We start from the raw sequence: 19,919 nt of genomic DNA, 5'->3' as shown, positions 1-19,919 counted from the left end.
TATTTAGATTTGAGAGTCCTCAGTGGTTGATACTTTTTAATGGCTAACTAAAAAGATGGTAACAAATTGCAAGCTTTCGAGACTACTCTGGTCTCTTCATCAGGCATAGTATAACACGAAATCTGAAGAGTTACATATTTATACACAATAGGACACAGAAATAATGCAATAGATGAGACAAGTGACGTGAAGCAGAACTTTGAGTATGGGAGAGGGATAAACAGTTGTGGCCATAAATATTGGAGCAGTTCATAGATAAGGAGTGTGAAAGTTTTACTGTTCTGTGATTGAAGTGTGGTCAAGTTTTGTGATGATCCCACAGGTCTCAGGAGCATATTCCTTAGTTGATGTAGAATGACATAAATCCATACGACACATTCATTCCTGCATTCAGTGTGTCAAAGGTTGTAATAAGTTTATACTCCCAGACTCTTCTGTCTCTCTGAGATTTGAAATTACCATAAGGGAAACAAAAATGTTTTACCACAGGTACTGTAGATCTATTCTTTTTTCTTTTATTGTGTGGCAATGAGAATTCATCCGTGTTCTAAGTTTTTTCCCTGTCTCCCCTACAGACAGACCCCCAGCTGGACATTTGGTACATATAATAAAGTACATCACATTAGATGTGATGCAGCTGAAAGTACCTGGGATCTTGTCATCCTGATGTGAGTTGGGGATCTTTATCTTGTCCGTGGTGTAGGGTTTTGTACTGACTAAGCCGCGTTAGAGGTAGGCACAGGATACTATCTCTTTAAAAAGTCCAAGGCAGGTTTATTCAGGCTTCATAAACCGCATTTTCAAAGGAAACAAAACACAGCCTTCTCCGGGACTAAGTAACAAAACAGTAAAATAAACAGTCCATGTAGTACTGCGGGTCCGCCCGCTCACAGTCAGTGTCTTCTAGCACAGAGATGCTGGAGGTCTCCACACCTCCAGCCATAGACCCTGAATGAGACACTTGGTCTTCATTTTATACACACACACTGGGGTAGGGATATGGGAGCAGCCAATCCCACCTGTCTTTTATGACTACTCGAAAAAAACGGCCCTGATACTCCCTATTAACACTCTCAGCACTATGTGTCCTGGAGCATGCTTTCCCGGTTTTACATCACTGAAGCTGCCAACCTCAGCGATACATATCTTCCCTCAAGGACATGTCCGGCGTCCATCTTACAGTGGTTATTATAAATGAACAGGTTTTACATTTTTTTCTGGTTGCAGGGAAAGGTTCCTGTAGCTGGTGGAGAGGACAGGGAGCTTCTAACAATGATGCTTCTAATATTTGGGGGCTGCCTAAAACACAGAAGTGGGGGGTCTGGAAATATGGATTGTAATCTGGCATCTTTTTGTAGTAAATATTAAACTGCTCCAATATTTATGGCCACAACTGTTTATTCCTCTCCCATACTCAAAGTTCTGCTTCACGTCACTTGTCTCATCTATTGCATTATTTCTGTGTCCTATTGTGTATAAATATGTAACTCTTCAGTTTTCGTGTTATACTATGCCTGATGAAGAGACCTGAGTAGTCCCGAAAGCTTGCAACTTGTTACCATCTTTTCAGTTAGCCATTAAAAGGTATCAACCACTGAGGACTCTCAAATCATCAGCTGTGAGTTTAGCTCTGTAGCATAATGCAGGCTGCAACTCAGGATCACCAAGGCAAAATAAATATAAACCATAAAGTGATGTACAAAGGTGAAAGCATGTTTTGTTTTTCTACCCTGTATACTTTGCAGATCAGCTTTCAGACAATTGATGATCTTCTGGCCCAAGGCTCCAGTATAAATGAAGTGGACAGACACGGTCAGACGGTGATGCATGAGGTGAGATGACCTCTACTGACACCATACCCATGGACATATGCGACTGTAGCGCAGAGGTGACCTGTGTTTCATATCTAGGTATCTAAGAGCTGGCACACTGAGGTTGCACAATTCCTGATCAAAAGACAAGCGGATATAAACAAGCCCGATCATCATGGAGTCACTCCGCTGCATGTGGCTGCGGCAATGGATTACCCTGACATGGTTAGCTTTTTATTAAAGCATGGAGGTGAGCAAATCTATTGTGGCTCATCCATATATTTACCACCATGTCTTTGTGTTCATACAATAAATATAATGCATTATGCAATGGATGAATGTATGAATTATTCATAGTGTAGTATATAAAGCATGGATATAATTACAGGCCACTGCACAAAAATGATTGCTCTGCATGGTTGTGGGGTTTTTTTTTTGCATTTTTTTTTTAATTATGTAGGCTATTGGCAGTATGATGTGACTGTATGGCTATACACTGGCATATGTTGGAGCTATCCTTTGAGAAAACCTCTTGAAAGGAAGAATGTAATATCAATAGTATGTCTGGCCATATATTGAACCTGAATGGGTCGCTCTAAAGAGCTCACTGATACCAGCGCGGTCCTGTAATAGGAGACACCGGTGTAACAAGTCCGTTCCTGACATTTCTTCTCCCATAAATCTTCCTCCTTCACCTGTGAGTGATATTATTGAGAAGTGCAAGGAACCGCAGCAACTCAGCCACGAAGTGGAGACCCATTACGTTACAGAGCGGGGGGCCGAGTGCTGAGGAGCAGAGGGCTGAAAAGTCACCAACGCTCTGCTGACTCCATATCTTCAGAGTCCAGACCTCCTCTGGTAATAACATCAGCACAAACACTGCGCCCCCGCTGAGAGCTTCATAGCCGAGCAGCTGCATGCAGCCGTACATCACCAAGCACAATGCAGAGCGTCGGATGGAGTGGTGTAAAGCCGCCACCACTGGACTCTGGAGGAGACGTGTTCTGTGCAGTGACGGATCGCACTTCTCTATCTGGTGTCTGATGGAGGAGTCTGGGTTTGGTGATTCCAGGACGTTACCCCCTGACTGCATTGTGCCACTGTACAGATGGTGGAGGATAATGCTATGGGCTGTTATCAGGGGGGGCCTCAGCTCTTTAGTTCTAGTGAAGGGAAATCTTAATACTTTACTACAAGACATTATGTATAATTGTAGCTTCCAGCTTTGTGGCAACAGTTTGCAGAAGACCCCTTTCTGTTCCCCATGACTGTGCCCAGTGCACAAGGTCCATACAGACATGGGGGGGGTGTAGTTTTTTGGAAGAACATGAACACAGAGCTTGGACCTCAACCCCATCCAACACCTTTGGGATGAACCAGAGCAGAGATTGTGAGCCCGGCCTCCCGCCAACATCAGGGTCTGACCTCACAAATGCTCTTCTGAATGAAAGGCCAGAAAACTCATACAGACGCCTCCAAAATCTTGTAGAAATCTTTACCAGAAGAGGGAAAGCTGTTACAGGCTAGAAAAGCTCCTGTAGTTGTCCATTTAGCATAGGTAGATAGATAGATAGATAGATAGATACATACATACATACATACATACATACTGTAGATAGATAGTAGATGATAGTTAGATTAGATTTACATTTATAAAATGTTGCATTGCTCATTTATCTTTTGTCTTATTTTGCAGCAAACATGAATGCATTAACAAAGGGGCACCAGACACCTCTGCATTACGCCGCCAAATATGATGCAGTCAACTCTTTAAAAGCTCTTCTAAAGCAAGATGCAGACACCAAAGCCCGAGACCACAAGCAGCGCACAGCCCTGCACCTGGCTGCAGAATTAGGTAACACTGACACACAAGAAGGTAGCAGACTTTAACTGCAGAGTGAGGGTTGGGTCACATAGCAATCAGCATGATGCTAGTGCACAGGTGATGTGAGGTCGTGATGCGACGACCCCCTGACATTCAAAGCAACTGTCATGTAGTTCTTAGGGAAATGTGTGTAAATTGTTATTTTTAACAGCTGCACTTTTTTTTGCACAAAGACTATCTATAAATCCTTCCGTAGAGGGGTATCTATAAATCCTTCCTTAGAGGGATATCTATAAATCCTTCCGTAGAGGGGTACCTATAAATCCTTCCATAGAGGGATATCTATAAATCCTTCCGTAGAGGGGTATCTATAAATCCTTCCGTAGAGGGGTATCTATAAATCCTTCCGTAGAGGGGTATCTATAAACCCTTCCGTAGAGGTGTATCTATAAATCCTTCCTTAGAGGGGTATCTATAAATCCTTCCGTAGAGGGGTATCTATAAATCCTTCCGTAGAGGGGTATCTATAAATCCTTCCGTAGAGGGATATCTATAAATCCTTCCGTAGAGGGGTATCTATAAATCCTTCCGTAGAGGGGTATCTATAAATCCTTCCTTAGAGGGGTATCTATAAATCCTTCCGTAGAGGGGTACCTATAAATCCTTCCGTAGAGGGGTACCTATAAACCCTTCCGTAGAGGGGTATCTATAAACCCTTCCGTAGAGGGGTATCTATAAACCCTTCCGTAGAGGGGTATCTATAAATCCTTCCGTAGAGGGGTATCTATAAATTCTTCCGTAGAGGGGCAACTATAAATCCTTCTGTAGAGGGGCAACTATAAATCCTTCTGTAGAGGGGCAACTATAAATCCTTCCGTAGAGGGGCAACTATAAACCCTTCCGTAGAGGGGTATCTATAAATCCTTCCGTAGAGGGGTATCTATAAATCCTTCCGTAGAGGGGTATCTATAAATTCTTCTGTAGAGGGGCAACTATAAATCCTTCTGTAGAGGGGCAACTATAAATCCTTCTGTAGAGGGGCAACTATAAATCCTTCTGTAGAGGGGCAACTATAAATCCTTCCGTAGAGGGGTATCTATAAATCCTTCCGTAGAGGGGTATCTATAAATCCTTCTGTAGAGGGGTATCAAAGCTATAATACAGTATATGTTACTTACTAATATTCTCTGCTGTGAAGGTCTGCACCATTTTCAATCTAATTTAAGCCATGTTCCCTTGATTCACCGGCCTTCTGTGCCATCCATGGGAACAATAAAGGGGACGAGGCTTAAATAAGATTGAAAACGGAGCAAACATTTGCAACAGAGGATTGCAGTAAGTGCCAGATACCACACAAGTAAAGCATTTTTTTGTATTCTGTCTGTGGTTCTAATATTCTATGGAACCAAGAATGTATAAAATACTCATGCCATGTTTACCTAAGGCCTCATACAGACATCTGGTTTTTTTTTGCATACAAGAAAAAAAACGACCATTTTTCATCACTGTGTCTGATATAAATTTTTATCCATTTGTGGTCTGTGAGTCCATTTTCATTAAATGCAACACAAAATTCCAAGCTTCTCCTAACCATTAAACAGTAAAAAACGGACAGCACTCGGATGACACACGAATGGCCCATGTGCTCTGTTTTTGTCATGCATACATTGATTTGAATGGAAGAGACTCAGATAAAAAACAGACATGTCTCCATTTTTTTTTGCAAACACTTGGTCTGCAAAAAAAGACAAGGACGTGTGAACAGTCCCATAGGTATAATGCGTGTTCTACGCATGAAAAATATGGATATGAAAAATGGAAACCTGAATGAAGCCTGAGACTAAGGATATGATTATCCAGCTGCTCATAGTAATGTTTGTCCTCCTCAGATCGCAGTGAAGCAGCGCGTCTACTGCTGAACCTGAAATGTGATGCAAGTGTTCAGGATGACACAGGACTGTCCTGTCTGACCATGATGGTGGTAAATATGCCTCCTGTGGTGAGTAAAACATGCCATGAGTTATGAAGGCTATAAGACATAGTACACATTAGATGGCATTTAGCTTGGCGAACACTTGCTTTTACACCGGATGATTCTAACACTAACGACCCATCGTTCACAATAATGTGAATTGGGTTGAGCGACTGATCGATGTGTCCAAAAAACGCCCGTCCATCGTGCATGAAATCGTTTAGGCAAGCAAAAAAATTCTCATTCATCTTTAAAAAATGATGTAATGTGAATGGAGATTTTTCACTAGTTCAATGATTAGACCGGCAACAAGGAGGAGCGGAAATTCAAGTCTTGAATCTTTACGGCTCTCAGTGATCGGCGGATCGTGTTTGGAGCTTGTTCAGTAGCAGTCGGTGGATTGAGTCGAGCTCGTATTCCTGCCATGTTGTTGTTATTGTAAATGCTGCTGTTCATATAAAACTGAGAAATTAATTATCAAATATTTTATCGATAATTCAGTTACATTTTCTTTGTACAGAATAAACGGGAATCTTTGTGCAATACTTTATATTCATGTATTCGGAAGAGATAGTGTCACTTGAAGGATTTGATCGCCTACACTTCAGATTACTTGTCTGTAACCAGTGTCGGACTGGGGTGCCAAGGGCGCACCAATAACATCAACTCCAGGGCCCCAGTTTTCAGCTACATGTAAATATGACTTTATCCTCATTCACAAAATTCCATAGGAATAAACTGGGTTGATTGGTAAATTAATAAAATGTTGCCTTTGTCACTTGTCTGACATTGTTTCTTCGTCATGAGTAGAGATGAGCGGTGTTCGACTAGAACTGTTCGCCAATCTCAAATTCGAGCTGTTTTGGGCGGTGTTCGAGTTGTTCGACGAACCCGAACGATTTGCAAAAAATTCGGCTGTTCGAGGTTATGTTCGATAACTGTTCTTTCACCAAAAGCGTGTCCTGCATGTCTGGCGCTATTTAGAGCACCAATCATGCAGGGATTGTCTGCCACTCACTGTAATGCCACAGCCATGGTGGTTGTGGCATTACAGTGATTGCCCAAATCGATGGGAACAGTGCCAACAGTGAAACATGAAAAGCCGGCAATTCAGCAGCGGCATACACCTGTACCCGACAATTTAGAACCGAAAGAATAGAGCTTCACACATAGATTAGATAGATATAAACATGTCAGCCACATATATACGAAGTACAGTGAAAGTGCTGCTTACTGTACTTGTCATTTAGCGTAAAGGATTTATCAAAAAAAATAATAGTGTTTTCATGCACCGTCTCTTTAAAAAAGCCGGCCGGCAATTCAGCATCTGTACCCGACAATTTATAACAGAAAGAATAGAGAATCACACATAGATTAGATAGATAGAAACATGTCAGTCACATATATATGAAGTACAGTGACAGTGCTGCTTACTGTACTTGTCATTTAGCGTAAAGGATTTATCAAAAAAAATAATAGTGTTTTCATGCACCGTCTCTTTAAAAAAGCCGGCCGGCAATTCAGCAGCGGTACCCGACAATTTAGAACAGACAGAATAGAGCTTCACACATAGATTAGATAGATAGAAACATGTCAGTCACATATATATGAAGTACAGTGATAGTGTTGGTTACTGTACTTGTCATTTAGTATTAAAATAAAGGATTTATTATTAAAAAAATTGGCGTGGGGTTCCCCTTAATTTTAGGCTCTAGCGGAGGTTAAGCAGACGGCTGGGGCAGATGTTTGAAGCCTGGGAAGGGGGTAATACCCACGGAGCTTCCCAGGCTACTAATATCAGCCCCCAGCTGAATACATAGCCTTTACTAGCTATTAAAATGGGGGACCCCCCAAAAAAAATGACGTGGGGTCCCCCCTAATTTAATAGCTAGCAAAGGCTAGGCAGACAGCTGGGGGCTGATATTAATAGCCCAGGAAGGGAGCCATGAATATTGGCCCCCTCCCAGGCTAGAAACACCAGCCGTCAGCCGCCCCAGAAATGGCGCATTCATAGGATGCGCCAATTCTGGCACTTAGCCTCGCTCTTCCACGCTGCCCTGGTGCGGTGGCAGGGGGTAATAGGGTTGGGGTTGATGTCAGCTTATAATGCCAGCTGACATCAAGCCCAGGTTAGTAATGGAGAGGCGTCTATAAGACACCCCCATTACTAACCCCATAGTCAAAGTTAAAAAAAACACAAACACCCAGAATAAAGTCCTTTAATTGAAATAAAGACACAATCCTTTATTGTTCTAAATTAAACCATACTTACCGTCACGCCCATTCCAGCTGAAGCCAACGATCTCCTGCAATAAAAGAAAAATAATAAAGCAACCTCATCCTTACCTTTCCATGGTTCCCACGACAGCTTCAGCTCTGCTACATCGAGATGACAGGCTGGACCGCAGCAGAACGCTGCCATCCAGCCTCTCATCCCGCAGACACTGAGAAGCGCAGGCTTGCTTGCGCTGCTCAGCGTCTCTCTGTGACGACATCCAGATGAGCCGAGTTCATGTCCAATGAACTCGGCTCACCTCATGCACGTCACTGACAGCGTGGGAAAATTCTCACGCTGAAGCGGTGAGTGCAGGAGAATTCTCCCACGCTGTCAGTGACGTGCATAAGGTGAGCTCATGTCCAATGAACTCAGCTCACCTCCTGCACGTCACTGACAGCGTGGGAGAATTCTCCTGCACTCAGCGCTTCAGCGTGAGAATTCTCCCACGCTGAAGCGCTGAGTGCAGGAGAATTTTCCCACGCTGTCAGTGACGTGCATAAGGTGAGCTCATGTCCAATGAACTCAGCTCACCTCCTGCACGTCACTGACAGCGTGGGAGAATTCTCCTGCACTCAGCGCTTCAGTGTGAGAATTCTCCCACGCTGAAGCGCTGAGTGCAGGAGAATTTTCCCACGCTGTCAGTGACGTGCATGAGGTGAGCCGAGTTCATTGGACAATAACTCGGCTCATCTGGATGCCCTCACAGAGAGACACTGTGGAGCGCAAGCAAGCCTGCGCTTCTCAGTGTCTGCGGGATGACAGGCTGGATGGCAGCGTTCTGCTACGGTCCAGCCTGTCATCTCGATGTAGCAGAGCTGAAGCTGTCATGGGAACCATGGAAAGGTAAGGATGATGTTGCTTTATTATTTTTCTTTTATTTCAGGAGATCGTTGGCTTCAGCTGGAATGGGCGTGATGGTAAGTATGGTTTAATTTAGAACAATAAAGAATTGTGTGTTTATTTCAATTAAAGGACTTTTTTCTGGGTGTTGTGTTTTTTTTAAATACTTTACTAGAAATTCATGGTGGTCATGTCTAATATTGGCGTGACCCCATGAATTTCGGGCTTAGGGCCAGCTGATAATGCCAAGCTGGCCCTAACCCCTTTATTACCCAGTGAGCCACCGCATCAGGGCCCTGGATGAGTTGGGTACAGCGCCAGAAGATGGCGCTTCTATGAACGCGCCATTTTCCGGGGTGGCTGCGGACTGCAATTTGCAGAGGGGGTGGCCCAGAAAGCTTGGGCCTCCCTGCGCTGCGGATTCCAGCCCCCAGCTGCCTAGTTGTACCTGGCTGGACACAAAAACAGGGCGAAGCCCCACATCAATTTTCTTTAAATTATTTCATGAAATAATTAAGAAAAAAAGGGCTTCCCTATATTGTTGTGTCCGGCCAGGTACAAATAGGCAGCTGGTGGTTGGGGGCAGCCCGTTCCTGCCTGCTGTACCTGGCTGGACACAAATATAGTGCGAAGCCCCACGTCAATTTTTTTGAAATTATTTCATGAATTTCCTGAAATAATTTAAAAAAATTGAAGTGGGGCTTCGCACTATATTAGTGTCCAGCCAGGTACAGCAGGCAGGAACGGGCTGCCCCCATCCACCAGCTGCCTATTTGTACCTGGCCGGACACAACAATATAGGGAAGCCCTTTTTTTCTTAATTATTTCATGAATTTCATGAAATAATTAAAAAAAAAAGTACGTGGGGCTTCGCCCTATTTTTGTGTCCAGCCAGGTACAACTAGGCAGCTGGGGGCTGGAATCTGCAGCGCAGGGAGGCCCAAGCTTTCTGGGCCCCCCCCCCGCTACAAATTGCAGTCCGCAGCCACCCCGGAAAATGGCGCGTTCATAGAAGCGCCATCTTCTGGCGCTGTACCCAACTCATCCAGGGCCCTGGTGCGGTGGCTCACTGGGTAATAAAGGGGTTAGGGCCAGCTTGGTATTATCAGCTGGCCCCAAGCCCAAAATTCATGGGGTCACGCCAGTATTAGACATGACCGCCATGAATTTCTAGTAAAGTATTTAAAAAAAACACAACACCCAGAATAAAGTCCTTTAATTGAAATAAAGACACAATTCTTTATTGTTCTAAATTAAACCATACTTACCATCACACCCATTCCAGCTGAAGCCAACGATCTCCTGCAATAAAAGAAAAATAATAAACCAACCTCATCCTTACCTTTCCATGGTTCCCACGACAGCTTCAGCTCTGCTACATCGAGATGACAGGCTGGACCGCAGCAGAACGCTGCCATCCAGCCTCTCATCCCGCAGACACTGAGAAGCGCAGGCTTGCTTGCGCTGCTCAGCGTCTCTCTGTGACGACATCCAGATGAGCCAAGTTCATGTCCAATGAACTCGGCTCACCTCATGCACGTCACTGACAGCGTGGGAAAATTCTCACGCTGAAGTGCTGAGTGCAGGAGAATTCTCCCACGCTGTCAGTGATGTGCATGAGGTGAGCTCATGTCCAATGAACTCAGCTCACCTCCTGCACGTCACTGACAGCGTGGGAGAATTCTCCTGCACTCACCGCTTCAGCGTGAGAATTTTCCCACGCTGTCAGTGACGTGCATGAGGTGAGCCGAGTTCATTGGACATGAACTCGGCTCATCTGGATGTCGTCACAGAGAGACGCTGAGCAGCGCAAGCAAGCCTGCGCTTCTCAGTGTCTGCGGGATGAGAGGCTGGATGGCAGCGTTCTGCTGCGGTCCAGCCTGTCATCTCGATGTAGCAGAGCTGAAGCTGTCGTGGGAACCATGGAAAGGTAAGGATGAGGTTGCTTTATTATTTTTCTTTTATTGCAGGAGATCGTTGGCTTCAGCTGGAATGGGCGTGATGGTAAGTATGGTTTAATTTAGAACAATAAAGGATTGTGTCTTTATTTCAATTAAAGGACTTTATTCTGGGTGTTTGTGTTTTTTTTAACTTTGACTATGGGGTTAGTAATGGGGGTGTCTTATAGACGCCTCTCCATTACTAACCTGGGCTTGATGTCAGCTGGCATTATAAGCTGACATCAACCCCAACCCTATTACCCCCTGCCACCGCACCAGGGCAGCGTGGAAGAGCGAGGCTAAGTGCCAGAATTGGCGCATCCTATGAATGCGCCATTTCTGGGGCGGCTGACGGCTGGTGTTTCTAGCCTGGGAGGGGGCCAATATTCATGGCTCCCTTCCTGGGCTATTAATATCAGCCCCCAGCTGTCTGCCTAGCCTTTGCTAGCTATTAAATTAGGGGGGACCCCACGTCATTTTTTTTGGGGGGGCCCCCATTTTAATAGCTAGTAAAGGCTATGTATTCAGCTGGGGGCTGATATTAGTAGCCTGGGAAGCTCCGTGGGTATTACCCCCTTCCCAGGCTTCAAACATCTGCCCCAACCGTCTGCTTAACCTCCGCTAGAGCCTAAAATTAAGGGGAACCCCACGCCAATTTTTTTAATAATAAATCCTTTATTTTAATACTAAATGACAAGTACAGTAACCAACACTATCACTGTACTTCATATATATGTGACTGACATGTTTCTATCTATCTAATCTATGTGTGATGCTCTATCTTTCTGTTCTAAATTGTCGGGTACCGCTGCTGAATTGCCGGCCGGCTTTTTTAAAGAGACAGTGCATGAAAACACTATTATTTTTTTAAATAAATCCTTTACGCTAAATGACAAGTACAGTAAGCAACACTATTACTGTACTTATTATATATGTGACTGACATGTTTCTATCTATCTAATCTATGTGTGAAGCTCTATTCTTTCTGTTCTAAATTGTCGGGTACAGATGCTGAATTGCCGGCCGGCTTTTTTAAAGAGACGGTGCATGAAAACACTAATATTTTTTTTAATAAATCCTTTACACTAAATGACAAGTGCAGTAACCAACACTGTCACTGTGCTTCTTATATGTGTGACTGACATGTTTCTATCTATCTAATCTATGTGTGATGCTCTATTCCTTCTTGTCTAAATTGTCGGGTACCGGTGTATGCCGCTGCTGAATTTGCCGGCCGGCTTTTTTAAAGAGAGTGTCTTCTGAGCAGTTTGTCAGCTTTTGGACACCTTTGCAGGTGTTTTCTATGTGTTTCTATGTGTTTTTGTTTGCCTGCCATTGGTTTTAACGGTGTTCGACGGTGTTCTAAGGTGTTCGACGAACAGTTCGAGGAACAGTTCCTCGAACATCCCGGTGTTCGACGAACCGAACCGAACCCGAACACTACGGGGGTGGCTCAACACTAGTCATGAGTTACAGTTGCATCTTTTAAACGATTATCTGCTCGTGTAAACGAACCCTTAGGCAACAGATCAAGATACAGCCTTCTGAGCTGTACAGTTTGGGACTTTACAATGATTTTTAAAATGTCTCATATGTGAAAGAGTAACTGCACTTTCCAAAAGTCTTCACTTTTCATACAGTAGACTTTGCTAAAAAGAAGCTAAAATGAAGAAGCTCTCTCTCCTCCAAGTCTGAAGAATGGCTCATTAGAAAGTCAGTGAGTCCATCTTCAGGCTTGTAGGAGAGCAGCACTTATGCTTCTTCATTTTTGCAATTGGTGGAGGATCTCAACACCCCTACAACTCTCTATGACATGTCAGAAGTTTTCTTCAAGTGTAATGCGTACCCAGCAAGACCAGAAGAAGACAATTCTCAATTTATCAAGACTGGCAATTTTCACACCAGTCTTGATGAGGGGGCATGTTGGGAGTTAGACGCACCTTATTCATTAAGATGTGTATGCCTCTTAATGAATCAGGAACGTCTGACAAGTAGCATGCGCCTCCATGACCATGTCAGAAATCAGAAACTGTAGTAAGATTTTTGGTGTAAGGAACGCCACAGTTCATCATAAACTAGATTAACTGTGGTGTCACGCCTCTGCTGCACCCCACCCCAGCTTCGCCCATTCTGGAAAAACTGGCGTGAAAACACCAAAAAGTTTGCAACTTTTCAAAGCTTTTTAAGCCAAACTTGTAAAAGGGGCAAAAATTTTAGTCTGGTCCAGAGTCTGGATCAGTATTTCTTGACCATTGCATCAAATCCTAGATGTCACTAGTGATTACTTGGGTCCTCCAGTGACGAAGCCTGCCATGACACCTTGACCATCACAGGCGTCTAGTAATTGCAAGACGAGCAGAGGTGTCACGGGTGTGTCAGAGGTGACAGACAGTCGCCCTGCAGTTGGTTGCAGGATATCTCTACGTTTGGCATTACAGACATCTTCTTAGAGGCTGGCTGTCTCTAGGACCCAGCGGCTACCTCCCTCTGGCTAATTAGCTCCTTGGCCTGAGTGTATAAATAACTGGTGTGTCTGAGAGGGAGGTGCCGGCGATATTCATTACAACTTGTGAGGCTTTAGCAAGAGCAGTACTTCGTCCTCTCTGGAGTTGTCTAAAGCTAAGCAATTCCCCCCTATTTGTCTACCCTTGTTGTCTATAGAGTTTAGTGGAGATCGATTAGTGCTCATCTCCTCTCTTCCCTATCCTTAGCCATACGCCAGGGAAACTCAGGGCGAGGCACGCATGCGGCGATTGGTGAAGAGCCAATATAGGGACGGCAGTTGAGACAGGGTGACACTAGACAAGACTAGGAGGTCTCCACACCCCCCCCTTTCCCTAGTGTCTGTGCTCCCTTTGCCTGTTAGAACTCTCCTGTTAGGTTTTTTTTAGTTTGCTGGTCACATGACCATTTTTGCCTATTTAATCCGGCTCCGCCCTCCTGGCCTTGCTGGACTTCATTGTATTTACTACTCTTGAGCTAGCTTGGTGCTCTGTTAACGTTCTCTGTTAGTTGTGCTAGGTCTTCGGACCTCTATGTTCTTTGTTGTGTGTTTGTCTTTGACTGCTACAATTTCTGCTAGGAGGTGTCCAACTTTATCCCAGTCCCTAGTTCTTGTAGGGATCCCTCCCTTGCATCTATAGGTCTTCGTACAGACTAGCCGAGGACTTTAGCGGGTCTGATCGCAGGATCAGGTTCCCCGTTACATCGTAGGGATCCAGTTTAGTTCTATTGTAGGGACAGATCTCCTGTCTTTCCTTAGTGCTTGTAGCAGATCATAACAGTAAGTCCAGCCCAAAAAAATTCTCTAAGGAAAGACCTCCAGTTTCCATCATGGTCTCGGTTCAAGATTTGGCTCAACGCTTGCAGGGACTCTCTCTGGAGGTGGCCGAGCTCCAACAACACGTGAGTAGCTGTTCTGGAGCACATTTGGTAGAGCCAAAGGTACGTCTGCCTGATCTATTTTTTGGTGAACAACAAGATTTTTTTTCTTTTAAAAATGCTTGTTTATTGTATTTTCGTTTAAGACCTGGATCCTCTGGTGATGAATCACAGCGCATAGGGTTCATAATGTCACTTTTGCGCAAGGATCCTCAGGGATGGGCTTTTTCTCTCCAACCTAGTGATCCGTGCTTTAGATCAGTGGATAGTTTTTTTTCTGCTTTGGGTTTGTTGTACGATGATCCTGATCGTGTCTCATCTGCTGAGTCTGAATTGAGACGTTTGAGGCAGGGATCAGGTAATGTGGAAAAGTATTGTTCTCACTTCCGTCGGTGGTCTGCCCAGGTGGGGTGGAACGATTCAGCTTTGAAAAGTTTGTTTCTTGCGGGGCTAGGTGAAAGGGTTAAAGATTTGCTGATTGCTTATCCCACACCTGGAAACTTTCAGGAGGCTATGCAATTAGCTATACGGGTGGACAGGAGACTGCGTGCAAGGGTTAATGAGAGCAAATCCTCTGCTATGTCAGCTCTGAGTCTTGAGAGGGTCTGTGCTGACAAAAGAGAGCCGATGGAGATTGGGGCGATGACACCCCGCTCTCAGGAAAAAGACCGCAGGCTTTCTGAAGGTTTGTGCTTCTATTGCGGAAATTCTGGTCATTTTATTAAGAACTGTGTGCTTCGTATGAACAAAGAAAAAAAAATGGTCAGTTATGCACGTATAGCCTGTTTAAATACAAAGGGAGTATTCCTATCTGCTACTACCGCTGCTCAGGAAGAATTAATTGAATTTCGGGTATTTGTGGATTGTGGTTCTACTCTGAATGTGATTGATGGGGGATTCTTGGCAAAACTTACATTAAAACCTAAACCTTTGTCATCCCCTATTGCTGTGGTTTCTGTTGATGGCTCTCCCTTGAAGAGTGTTACTCACAAGGTCTGTGAGTTTCCCCTCACTATTAATGGTGTTCATCAAGAGAATTTGGATTTGGTAGTATTGAATAATTTGCCTTCTCCAGTAATATTGGGGTTGCCCTGGTTAAAATTGCATAATCCTGTACTGGATTGGTCTACCAATGAAATTAAGTCCTGGAGCCCTAAATGTTATGACAAGTGTTGTAACGGATGTATTGCTGCGGTGGAAAAGGGGGAATTACCTGTACCTATTCAGGATTTTTGGAGAGTTTTTTTCTGAGGAGGAGTCACAAATTTTGCCTCCCCATAGAGACTATGATTGTACCATTGAATTTGTCCCTGGAGCGACTCTTCCTAAAAGTCGTTTATTTAATCTTACTATTCCTGAGAGAAAGGCTTTGGAGGAATACATACAGACAAGCTTGGCCGCCGGTCACATTAGGCCTTCCAAGTCTCCTGTGGCTGTTGGATTTTTTTTTGTTAAAAAAAAAGATGGCGGTTTACGTCCTTGTCTGGACTTTCGTGAGATTAACAAAATTACTGTACGCAATCCTTACCCACTGCCATTGATTCCTGATTTGTTTAACCAGTTAGTGGGGGCCAAGTGGTTCTCTAAAATTGATCTCCGGGGGGCATACAATTTGTTGCGCATGAAGGAGGGTGATGAATGGAAGACTGCTTTTAACACTCCTGTGGGTCATTTTGAGAATCTGGTTATGCCTTTTGGTCTTACCAATGCTCCAGCATTTTTTTCAGAATCTTATTAATGACATCCTTAGACCTTTGATCGGCAAAAATGTGGTTGTGTATTTGGATGACATTCTGATTTATTCGCCTGATCTGGAGTCTCATTGGCGGAGCGTACGTGAGGTTTTACAGTTATTAATGGACAATTCTCTTTTTGCTAAGCTGGAGAAATGTGAGTTTGCTGTACAGAGAATTAGTTTTTTGGGTTACATTATCTCCAGTGAAGGTTTTGAGATGGACCCGGTGAAAGTTCAAGCTGTGCAAGAATGGCCTAGGCCTATTGGTTTGAAATCGATACAGAGGTTTTTGGGTTTCGCCAATTATTACAGAAAATTCATAAAAAAAATTTCTATTATTGTCAAACCACTGACCGATCTCACCAGGAAAGGTGCTAATGCGGTTCAGTGGACTTCTGAGGCCATTGAAGCTTTTGTGTTTCTAAAGGAGAGGTTCAGCTCTGCTCCCATCCTTATGCAGCCTGATGTGACTAAGCCGTTTTTGGTCGAGGTTGATGCTTCTTCTGTGGGGGTTGGTGCGGTGTTTTCTCAGGAAAGCAAGGATGGAGTACATCCCTGTGCCTTTTTTTCAAAAAAATTTTCTGAGACTGAACTTAATTACGATATTGGTAATCGGGAATTGCTGGCTATTAAACTCGCATTTGAACACTGGCGTCACCTCTTGGAAGGTGCTGAATTTCCCATTCAGGTTTTCACTGATCATAAAAATATGATCTATCTTGATGCTGCCAAGCGCTTGAATGCCCGTCAGGCTAGGTGGGCACTTTTTTTTTCGCGGTTTAATTTTTCCATTACTTACATCCCGGGTACCAAGAATGTTAAAGCGGATGCTTTGTCTCGCAGCTTTTCTCCCATGGTCAGTGCTGAGGAGGAGGAGGAGAGCATTTTACAAGAAGGTGTTGTGATTGCTGCTTTGGACTCCGTTTTGGAGGATGAGATTCTTAAAGCTCAGGAGAATGCCCCATCTAACACTCCCCATGGGAGGTTGTTTGTGCCTAGGACCTTTAGGAGAGATTTGTTTGTTGAGTGTCATGAGTCTCGGTTGGCAGGTCATCCAGGAATTTCTGAGACCAAGAGACTTGTGGGTCGCAGTTTTTGGTGGCCTGGATGGCAGAAGGAAGTCATTAAGTGGGTGCGTCAATGTACTGTGTGTGCTAGATCTAAGTCTTCTCATACTCCTGCTGCGGGGTTGCTTTGCCCTCTGGAGGTTCCTAGTGCACCTTGGACTCATCTGGCTATGGACTTTATTACTGACCTTCCCCCCTCTGAAGGTTTCACGGTCATCTGGGTGGTCGTGGACCGTTTTAGCAAGATGTGTCACTTGGTTCCCTTCATCAAACTGCCTTGCGCTAATACACTCGCTAAGGCCTTTGTCAAGGAAATTGTCAGACTACATGGCGTTCCTACTGACATTGTTTCTGATAGGGGACCTCAGTTCGTGGCTCGTTTTTGGCGTGCCTTTTGTGACAGGTTGGGAGTTCATTTGTCGTTTTCATCCGGATATCATCCTGAGTCTAATGGCCAGACAGAAAGAAAGAACCAGGATGTTGAGCAGTTCTTGCGTTGTTTTGTGGCAGACAATCAAGAGGGGTGGTCTGAGTTTCTGCCACTTGCTGAGTTTGCTCTTAACAACCATACATCCTCTTCTGCTGGGTGTTCGCCTTTTTTTTGTTGTACTGGGAGACATCCGTCTTTTGGGTCATTCTCCAAATTGGTATCGGCTGTGCCGGAGGAGGAGAGTTTTTCCGGTGATTTGGAGAGAGTTTGGACGGATGTGCGTGATAATCTTCAGGAGGCTAACAAAAAATCTAAGAGGTACTTTGATAGGAAACGGCAAGAGGTTTCGTTTGCTATTGGTGACATGGTTTGGTTGTCCTCTAAGAATCTGCGATTGAGGATTCCTTCGAAAAAATTGGGTCCCAAGTTTGTAGGGCCCTTTAAGGTGCTTCAGATAGTTAACCAATCTGCTGTTAGGTTGGAGGTTCCTACCTCCTGGAAGATTAATCCGGTGTTTCATGTTTCTCTGTTGAAAAAAGCTGATGTGTTGGTTGGTGACGCCTCTGCCACTGTTCCTCCGGTGGTGGAGGACGGGGAATATGAAATTTCCCGCATCCTAAATTCTAGACGGTATAGAGGGAGTTTGCAGTATCTCGTCGCTTGGAAGGGTTTCGGACCCGAGGATAACTCATGGGTGAGGGCGGATGATGTTTCTGCTTCCAGACTTGTCACTGCGTTTCACAGGAGGTTTCCGGATAAGCCCAGTCCTAGGGGATCAGGGGGATCCTCTTAGAAGAGGGGGTACTGTTAGAACTCTCCTGTTAGTTTTTTTTTAGTTTGCTGGTCACATGACCATTTTTGCCTATTTAATCCGGTTCCGCCCTCCTGGCCTTGCTGGACTTCATTGTATTTACTACTCTTGAGCTAGCTTGGTGCTCTGTTACCGTTCTCTGTTAGTTGTGCTAGGTCTTCGGACCTCTATGTTCTTTGTTGTGTGTTTGTCTTTGACTGCTACAATTTCTGCTAGGAGGTGTCCAACTTTATCCCAGTCCCTAGTTCTTGTAGGGATCCCTCCCTTGCATCTATAGGTCTTCGTACAGACTAGCCGAGGACTTTAGCGGGTCTGATCGCAGGATCAGGTTCCCCGTTACATCGTAGGGATCCAGTTTAGTTCTATTGTAGGGACAGATCTCCTGTCTTTCCTTAGTGCTTGTAGCAGATCATAACATTGCCTCTTCCCTCTGTGTCTTTGCCTCTTCCCTCTGTGTTGCACTAAGTCTTTCCCACACCTGTCAGGTTGTGCTACACGTAGCCCTCAACTTCACAGAAGACAGAAATAATTGCTTTATTTACAAAACTGGTAATGGATTGTTAGTTTAGTGAAAACGAGACTGTTACCCATTTATCATAGTTGGCGCACGCCTCTGCTGCACAAAATGTCTCAGGGTATGTCCTCATGTAAGAAATACGCTGCAGATTTTTTGCACGGTGAATTTGCAGCCTACTACAGTAGTTGTGTGATGCTCGCAAGCCCTGCCCTGGGAAGATGGGGTACTCGGAGCCGGGTCCGACGTTGAGAACGGGGATGCAGTCGTGGCCTGGACCCGTTCCGTGCCCCGGGCCGTCACATTAAAAATTATGTTAGGGCTTTCCGGGTTGAGTGGTAATTGTCGACTACGCCACCTGTGGTGTCTGGTGATGCGCCACCAGCGCCGCTACAGTCCGCTGAGGCCCGGTGTCATGGCGGCTAAAGTTCTCGCTGCTCCCCACAGGCGGAGCGTGGCCTCAGGGCAGGCAAGGCAGGATGAAGGGGGGTAGTAGTAGTGTGAGAGTGCGGGCACCGTGTCGCGTGGTATGGCGCGTAATGAACAGTCCGGAGGCCATAGGGATGAATTTCCAAAGCTTTACTCACAGTTCTCATAAGCAGCGCAAGGCTTCTCCCTGCTCCTCGCGGAGTCCTGCGGCCAGCCACCAGGGACGGGGGTCCGACTACCTCCGAGGAAGTCCAGTGTGAGGTAGTATCCCTACACCAGAGTGTTCCTGCACTACAGACTTTACCCCTTCCCGTCTGTGCGTGTGTAGATAGGCCGGGTCTCCCTCTGAGCTCCTCTCAGGTGTATGGCTCGGGTGGCAATTCCTCTCCATCCCAAGCCCGGCGGGATCCTCAGGGCCTAACCGGGCTTTCCCGTCCTGGACATAGAGTACGAGGTCGGGTGTCGGGGGCCGGTACCCCTCTTGCAGCCGGGATCCCTCTGAATAGATCAGGTAGGCGAGGACAGGTGGCGTGCTCCGCTCCGTCTGCATCCTCCCCGGGACCCATTTGCTAGGGAGCCACACTCTACAGCTCCCGGGCCTTCTTGATCCTGGTGCTTAGCCGGGTTGAGACATTCCTTGTCTGCAACCTCCCTCTCGTCCCATAGATCGGGGTACGAGGGCTGTGTCCCATACCGGAGCAGGCCCACACAGGATCTGCGCTCCCGGAGGGAAGTCACATTACACACAGTTCATGACAGCACAGTACGACCACTTGACAGGACAGGTCCACACAGGACCAGGAAGAACCAGCAGAAAGATCGAAAAAGGACCAACGAAGAACCAAGATCAAAGATGGCATTCTATTAAATATGAAATTAGAAGTGT

At 45.2% G+C, this 19,919-nt stretch overlaps 1 protein-coding gene across 2 annotated transcripts in view; it reads left to right on the top strand.

Moving 5' to 3' along the window:
• LOC141264516 (uncharacterized) overlaps nt 1-19,919 on the top strand; it is a 232,666-nt gene that overhangs the window by 28,257 nt on the left and 184,490 nt on the right. For both annotated transcript variants that reach the window (XM_073676796.1, XM_073676798.1), the window contains exons 4-7: nt 1,746-1,832; nt 1,911-2,061; nt 3,508-3,666; nt 5,526-5,635. In XM_073676796.1, coding sequence (XP_073532897.1) covers nt 1,746-1,832; nt 1,911-2,061; nt 3,508-3,666; nt 5,526-5,635 — 507 coding nt within the window. The remainder of the gene's footprint in view (nt 1-1,745; nt 1,833-1,910; nt 2,062-3,507; nt 3,667-5,525; nt 5,636-19,919) is intronic.

Source organism: Phyllobates terribilis, unplaced genomic scaffold (genome assembly GCF_046119375.1).
Source record: "Phyllobates terribilis strain yellow unplaced genomic scaffold, ASM4611937v1 Scaffold_4__5_contigs__length_816908805, whole genome shotgun sequence".
In the NCBI taxonomy this organism is placed as follows: Eukaryota; Metazoa; Chordata; class Amphibia; order Anura; family Dendrobatidae; genus Phyllobates; species Phyllobates terribilis.
Note: the sequence above shows the minus strand (reverse complement) of the source record. Positions and strands in the feature narration are given on the sequence as shown.